At 61.8% G+C, this 7833-nt stretch overlaps 1 protein-coding gene across 1 annotated transcript in view; it reads left to right on the top strand.

Annotated features, from left to right (window-relative positions):
- The window catches only part of CAMTA1 (calmodulin binding transcription activator 1), a 694930-nt gene that overhangs the window by 489410 nt on the left and 197687 nt on the right, over positions 1–7833 (top strand). The window contains exon 6 of the mRNA XM_014546182.1: positions 3145–3216. Within this exon, the coding sequence (XP_014401668.1) occupies positions 3145–3216 (72 nt within the window). The remainder of the gene's footprint in view (positions 1–3144; positions 3217–7833) is intronic.

Consider the following 7833-nt stretch of genomic DNA (forward strand, 5'->3'; position numbering starts at 1 on the left):
CTGGCATCTTCCCCGCTGCCCCAGGTGAGGCCCAGCTCCTTGCTGTGGCTCCCTGGCCTTTTGTGATCCGGCAGCCTTGACCCCCTGCCTGGCCCTCACCCCTCCCCCTCCCCTTGCCCCTCCCCCATGCACTTCCCACTCCAGTCCACCCCAGCGTCCTTGTCCTCAAGGTAGCTCCTCTGGCCCAGTCTGCAGTCTCACCTCCGGCCCCACCTGCTTTCCTGCCATCTTCCCTTGGTCAACCCTGCTCATCCCACAGCCCCCCAGCTCCTCTGACCCCCGTCCCAGCTGCTCTCCACCCTCAGCCACCCAGGGGACAGGAGGGGACAGTCCCATTTTACAGCCTGGACCGAGGACCCCCGCTGGTGAGCAGAGGTCTCCCACCCCAGACAGGCCCCTCCTCTCCGCACCCCCTCCCTGCTGCCTGCGCTCACCCGCAGACTCCCCGCAAGGACAGTCCCAGACACGCAACCCTTTGAGCAGCGAAGGCAGAGCCATTTCCCAGGATGCTTTCCTAGTGCGTGACTTCAGGGCACCACGAGCAAAACCTATTCCCTGTCTCTTCCCTGTCTCCGGTCCTTCCCTGTGCCAGGCTGTGGAGCCAGGTGTCCTGGGTGAGCCACTGGGGAGAGCTCCCAGCCACCTCCCTCCAGGAGCTTCCAGCCCAGGACACGGCCCACAGCCCACAGCCCACAGCCCACAGCCCACAAAGTTGCTGAGCAGGGAACAGGGAGGGGCCAGCGCCTGGGGCAGGGGGGAGTCCTGCGGGGGCTCTGGGGAGCTTTCCCTTCCTCCCTCGATGCCTGTGACAGGGCTGGGGCTCCTCGGGGGTCCCCTGCTAGCCCAGCTCCCCTCTCCTGTCTTCCCAACATTGTGCTTCTCGGCTGTACAGGCCAGAGACGTGGTGGGAGCAACATCTAAAAATAGAGCAGCCGGTTCTGCGCCAGGCCCGAGGGTGCCTCTGGTTAAAATGCATGAGCCTTGATGTAGAAACAGCAATCTTTCTTTTCAACATCATCTGCCTATTGGATGGTTCTGGGCAGTTCTGGGGCGGGAGGGTGCCCGCGAGAGGGGGCAGGAGTGACTGGGGGGTGGGGAAGGGGAGGGCAGCGTGTGTCCTTTTGGTGCCTTGCACAGAGGGACACACAGTAGGTGCTTGGAAAATTCTGGAGATTCTTTCACTCGAAAGGTTCAAGGATGCTGCAGCGCAGCGGAAGGCAGCAAGTCTCAGGGGAAATGGTGCTGCAGATCAACCAGGTTCTTCCCAAGTTCAGGAAAGAGCAGTGGGAAGAGGAAGGGGAAGGGGAGAGGGGGGACGCTGCGAACCCTCCAGAGGAATGGGCAGTGGGAAGGAAGGGGGAGCCTTTATTTCCAGGGGACGGGAGAGGCTTCCCTCGGCCATCGATGTCTCCCATTTGGCTCGTTGCATGAGGACAAGTCCTGGAACTGCCCCAGAGACCAGGCAGATTTGGGAGGAAAAGGGCCGGTTCCCAGTGAGGCGGCTGCTGGTTCGGTGCAACCAAAGGCTCGCAGACACAGATCCAAACGCGGACCTCCGTGGGCAGGAAGGAGTGTGTTATCAAAAATTAAAACTAAAGAAAACAAAAGGCGGGGAAAAAAGTGTACTGAGAAGTCGGGAAAGAATATTGCCTTTTTAATAATAAATACATTCCGTGGGCAAGAATTGCAAGGGAATCGTTTAAATTAATTTCCGCTGTGTTTGTTTGGTGTGTACGGGGCGTACGTCCCAGCTGACAGCGATCTGTGGAAGTGCTAACATATTGGAAATCTGATTTCTTGCAGCCAGAATCCCGTAGTCTAAAGTGATTTCTCTTTCAGCCCTGCTAACCAGACAGGCAGGGCTCAGGCGGCTCCTCGGGGATCAGCTCCCGCCTGGGGCTTTGGGGTGTAAAGGTGTCTGGTGGGGGCTCAGCAGACCTGGTGTGGGGTGGAGGGACAAGAGTGAGGCAAGATGAGCAGTGGGAAGGAGGGCAGCGCTTGCCCTCCTTCCCCAGGCGCTGCAGGCGCTGCCTTCTCTTCTGCACCCCCCCATCTGGACCATGTGTCAGGGGAACCCCCACCACGATGGGAGGGGAGCACTCCAGTTGGAACTGGAGGCTGAAGGCGAAGGCAGAATCCCTCCCCCTCCCACTCTCGGTTCAGTGGTGAGAGGGCCTTGGCTGACGTCCTTCCCCACCCCTCTCCCACCTCTGCCAGCGAGCCAGCCCCACGGTGCGCAGTGCCGTGTGCCGTGTGCCATCGCCCCTGAGCACAGCGTGTCAGCATCGTTGTTTCAGCAATCACTCCACCCCCTGGGTCTGTGTCCCTCCTCACAGCCACCGCACACACCGCCCCTGAACTTGAGTTCCCACCCACCTTATTCCTATATCCCACCTTATATCCAACCTGGCTATGGCTGTTTCCTAAAACCAAATCCATCTGCAAAAGATGCTGGTTTATGCTTAGAACAAACGAATCTGTGAATAAGCAAACTGTAAGTCAGAACCAGAAACCAAGCCCCTAAAATTATAGGCAAAGTGTATCCATATGGCCAGAAAGCAGGGGTGTGACAGGGGCCTCTCGGGTCTGGAGGTGAGACCTCGGGATGCGGCGTCCCCTGCCCTACACCCCTGGGGCTCCTACCAGCCAGGGCAGCCCCGTCTGGTCTGACGTTCCTTGGCCAGGAAAGGTGTGGAGTGTGTGTGTATTTGAATCGACTTTGTCACCTTTAGCCCCTCCCCATCCACCAGGGGGCCTTAACCGAGGCTCTATGAATGAACTCCAGGGTAACCCAAGCCCCTAAAATCATAGGCATAACTCCAAGCCCCTAAAATTATAGGCAAAGTGTATCCATATGTGCCCTCCCCTGGCCCCTGGCTTTTCTGGGTTCTCACATGCCTCCATGGCCCGCGAAAGGGTGAGCGGCCCAGCTGCGCATCAGGTCTGCTGGCTGGCACTCCCAGCTGTGCCGCTCAGACCTCCCACCCCTGGCTCTTGGTCCGGGACCCAGACGCAGAGGCGCCTGCCCTCGGTCCCCCGGGCGCTGGCCCTGTCTGTGGCCCTTTCTCGCTCCTTCTCTGTTGCGCGTCTTCCTCTCTTCCTTCCCTCTTTCCAACTGAATTCTCGTTTTTCCTCTCTCCCTAGTGCTTGTACGGCTGCTATGTCCATTCTTCCATCATCCCCACCTTCCACCGGAGGTGCTACTGGCTCCTTCAGGTAGGTGGCCGGGACTCGGTGCTGCTTCCGTCTCCGGTGCTGGGAAGGGTCTGCGGAGGGACCGAGTGGGGGGCTCCTGCGTGCAGCGGCCCTGGCCAGCTTTCCCAGGGACGTCGGTGTGTGTGCCGAGGCCAGCTATGCGACTGGCCTGGTGCCGTGTAGGGTGCCAGGAAACGGAGAGGGCCTGGAGGGGGGTAGTCCTCACCTGCCCCCTGGGAGTAAAGCCTCTGCGGGTGTTTCCGGGTGCCTTGGCTTCCTCTGGATGAGGACAGAAGGACAGAAGGACGACTGAGCGTCCTGCCCCTGACCGGGGAATGCCCGCCGGCTGCAAGCTGCACCTTTTATCTTGCGGGTCAGTGGTTGGCATGTGTGGAAAATCGGCTTCTGGGGGCACAGCAGTTGCAGTTGGATTGACTCGGATCGATTGGGAGGTCTCTTGGGAGAGGAGGTGCTCCTGGCTGGGAGTGTGGGGAAGGGGAAGGAGTTCTGTAATCCATTTGTGATGTCTGCCGTGTAGCAGGATGGAGGAAGGTGTCCTTGCTGCATAGGGTGGCCTGGCTGCCAGATCGCTGTCCATGGTGCTGGTGCACAGCCTGGCTGAGTCCGGCCTGGGTGCTGGCCTCTTCCAACTGGTGGTCACAGCTGGTCCTCCTACCTGCTCGAAGCAGGCTGCTGTGTGTGGGGGGAGGCCGGAGGGATGCCTCCAGTCAGGCTGGGTCTCGGCCTCTTCCAATTGGTGGTCACCACTGGTCCTCCTACCTGCTCGAAGCGGCTGCTGTGTGTGTGGGGAGGCCGGAGGGATGCCTCCAGTCAGGCTGGGTCTGGGTCTTCAAAGCTTGGCCTCTGATTTGCAGCTGCTATCAGAACCCACCGTGGGTGGGCCTGGCACCATCACCCAAGTTCTTGCTCCAGGAGTTGCTGGCTCTAGTCTTTCCCGCCGTGAGTCCACTGTCTATATCCACTGTGGTTCAAGTTCACCAACACCCAGGCCCTAGTGCTCTGCGGGGTCTGCCAGCCCTTGGGGTGTGGCATGTGTTCAGAGAGGACAGCCTTGGAGTACAGGGGGGGCCCTGGTCCCAGGGCAGGTGGCCTGGAAGGTGTCCCAGGCCCAGAGCTGTCTTGGTGTGGACGCCGAGGCTCCCCCGCCTCCAAGCCCTTTCGCCCTCCCCCCAGTTCCCAGAAACAATTGTCTGTGGTGGGACAAGTTCATTAGCGGGTGACGCCGAGGCTGTCCAGGGACAGGCTGATCTGCAGACACGGTTTCCTGACAACCTGCCCTTCACCAGTCTCCCGGGTCTGTCTCCCTTGGCGGTGGCCCGGGAGCACCTGGCTTTCCAACTGCTCAGACCCGAGTTCCTGTGAGAGGGACCTTCAGTGGTCGTGGGATGATAGTTCCCTGTCTGGTTCGTAGGAATGAGCTCCACCATTTAGCACGTGGCTTTCTCCTGTGCCAGGGGTGGGGGGGACTGGGTTAGAGCCTGCCTGGCCTCCAGGCCACGCTCCGGCTGCACACCCCTTCCCGGGCCTCCAGCCCCTGGTGGGTCCTGTGTGGGCTCTTTCCCTTTTCGGTTCTCATGCCCCATCAGCACCTCCCAGCGCTCCCTTTCTGCCGGCCACCACCCTCCCGCCAGCCAGCCTCCCAGGGTGCTCCCCTCCTCCGGGCCCCTCTCCCACCCCCAGGCCTCTACCCGCCGCCTCTCATTCCATCACACTCTTGTGATGATTTAATTCCACTACATTTACTTTCCCGGAATCAGACACCACCAGGCAGCCACAGGGTCTCATTACTTCCCAAATTGGATCCCACTCAACCTTAGATTCGGGTGCCCCTGCCCTGTTTGTGGGGCCAGGTGGGAAGTAGGCGGGGTCCTGCCCTCTGCCCCCGCCTGCTCCCTGGGGCGAGACTCCGGCCCACCCTGTGCTGGAGACACACCTGGGGCGCGTCTGCCTGTCCGGGTCAGTTACCTTCCGGCTGGTGGGGAGCCTGCGTCTCCCCAAAGGCCAGCGTCCCTGGGTCCAATTTCTTCAGGGCTAATGCGGGCCTGTCTCCTCTCCCACCCCTTCTGCGTCCTCCAGGGTCACTCCCGATTCAGTGAGCAGGGGACAGGAGGGAGTGCTCACAGGCCGGGGCTCCTCTCCCCGCTCATCCGGGGCAGCAGGAGGTTGGGGATCCAAGGCCAAAGCAGTTAGCGTGGCTCACATCCGCGCGGAGCCCAGAGCCCATGCGACAGCCAGCCGCTCGGGGCAATTTGTTCGGTGCTAATTACACCAGGACAAGGACGGCGGGGCCAGGTTTCACGTCTGATAGGAAACAGGAAGGGAGCCGTGAGACACGGGCCCCGATGGAAATTGGCCCAAGTTTGTCTCTGACAGCAATTACCCAGGGCAAGAGTGGGCGGGCGGAGGTGTCAGCACAGTGACGGCTCAGGTGCCAGCTCGGCTCTGAGGAGGCCGGCCCAGTGCCCGGAACAGCACAGCTGCCGGGAAAGGGGCAGTGGCCTGGCACCCACCTCACGCCCCACTGCCCAGGGCGCGCTGACCACTGGGCAGGGGAGCCTTCAGAAAGGAGGGGGCTGGGAGGAGGGAGGCAGGGAGGGTGGGGTAAAGGAGGGTTAGTTCTCCAAGGAGCAGCCCCTTCTCTCCCCGCTGCTGTCCCAGCGCAGCAGCGTCTCTGCTGCATGCAGGCCGGGGACTCACTCCTGCCTCTGAGATCCTCAAACTGGTTCCGCCTCCCCCAAGGCCACTGGCCCAGCGAGACGTCTACCACCCAGGCCAGGACTCCAGCCAGGCTGTGAGCTCGCTGTGGGGGACCTGCCACCCTCTGTCCCCCAGGGGCCCGCACAGCCTCAGCCAGACAGGGAAGGGCCAGGGCCTGCTGCAGACAGCCTGCACCCCCACAGGGAATGGGTGGGCTTGTCAGACCCACACAGAGGTCAGCTAGCCTGCCAGAGCAGAGGGTCGCGGAGGTGACAGGAGCTGAGCGGCACTCAGATGCCCGAGTGACCTGGCATTCGGAGAAGAGCCCCCCTCTCTCCTTCTGTCTCTCTCCCTCTCCTCCTTCCCTCCCTCCCTTCCTTGCTAATAAATACTTTATCAGGATGTGAGCAGGGCCTCCCGGAGTGAAGGTGCATGAGGTCATCACTGTGACTGGTGGGCACCCCATGAGGTCACCTGCCCAGGTAGCATCTGGAGACCCCAGGCCACTCTGAGCCCAGATCACCTGAGCTCAGGCCACTCCTCAGCCAGAGCCAGGCCTTTGGCAGATTCGCCTGCGACCTCGAGATGCCCCCGGGCGGGCAGGCACACCCCTTCACCTGTCCCGTCGTCAGCATCACTGGGGGCCCATGTGTCACAGCTGGCAGGCCCCGGCTCCCTGGGACTTGTGGCTGCATTGCCTGGGTACATGCTGAGACCCGGAGTGGGCAGAGCAGGGCCGGCCAGGTCACTCAGCTGCGGGAGGTGGCGCCAGGCTGCGAGAGGCCGCCCCCTCCTCACCTCTGCCTCCCGGGCCTGACCGTGGTCATCTCTGCAGCTGTGGGTCCCCGAGCTCTGCTGGGCCCCTCGGGGCTGGGCCGCACAGCAAGGCCTGCATCCCTGCCCTGCGGCCTCCTGTGTATCTGCCCCCAGCATTCACGGGCCATGGGGATGCCAGGACCAGCTCACTGGGTGGAGGCGGTGGGGGCTCCTTCCCGGCCCCCTGTCTGCACACAGAGGCCTGTGGGCTGCGCACACCCTGTGCACCCCGGGCCCGAGGACGGGGCTCTCGGGTCACTGGAGGGTGGCGGCCGTGCAGGGTCCAAGTTTCAGGGCATTTCAGTTATGTGGAGCTGGGCTTGAGCCCTGACACCCCTGGACATTGGAAGTTGGGACCACACAGCCACTGGGGCACAGGCGTGGGCCCTGAAGGAGAAGCGAGTGGAGGTGCCAGGTGAGGCAGGGCACAGGGGAGGCGGGTGGGTGGGGGTAGGAGATGGCGGCATTCCAGGTGGAAGGACAGCCAGGCAGGGAGACGGCTGAACTGGAGGAGGCCGCAGCACAGGGTGCCCACCCCCAACCCAGCTCATCCGCCCCAAGACTGTCACCTGGGAACGGGCAGCGGGGAGTGTGTGGAGGAGCTGAGAAGAATTGTGCAGCCAGAGGGACATTCTCGCGCTGCCTTCCCGTCCCAGCTCTATTCTAGCCAGCAGCTTCCATTTCTTTCTGCATTTAATGCGCCTGAATAATGTGACAAGGTAGACACTGGGAATTTACTGCGCTCTGCAAAGCCGCTCAGTTCCATTAAGATCTCGGGATCTCCGCCAAGGCGCGACGACTTCCCCCTCAGGCATCTTCGCCTGATTGCGATTTACGATGCCCAGGCCTCTGTGGGGCCCCCATAAGCCTCCAGAAAAACGCGCTGTTCCCCAAAAGTGGCCGTTATTCTCTCTAAGGAAAGTGACTGGGCATCTTCCAGAAGATTCCCTCATCCTGATCCCCCTCCTTTGGGGACCGGGACACAGCCAGGGAGAGGCTGCAGTTGGCTTTTCCAGTGGTCACCGACCCAGAGGGTCCGCTGGGAGCAGGTGGCAGCTGCCTGACCTTCACCTTGCGCTTTGCAGCTGCCTGTGCAGCTGCAGC

The sequence above is a fragment of the Myotis brandtii genome, unplaced genomic scaffold (genome assembly GCF_000412655.1).
Source record: "Myotis brandtii unplaced genomic scaffold, ASM41265v1 scaffold434, whole genome shotgun sequence".
Classification (NCBI taxonomy): Eukaryota; Metazoa; Chordata; class Mammalia; order Chiroptera; family Vespertilionidae; genus Myotis; species Myotis brandtii.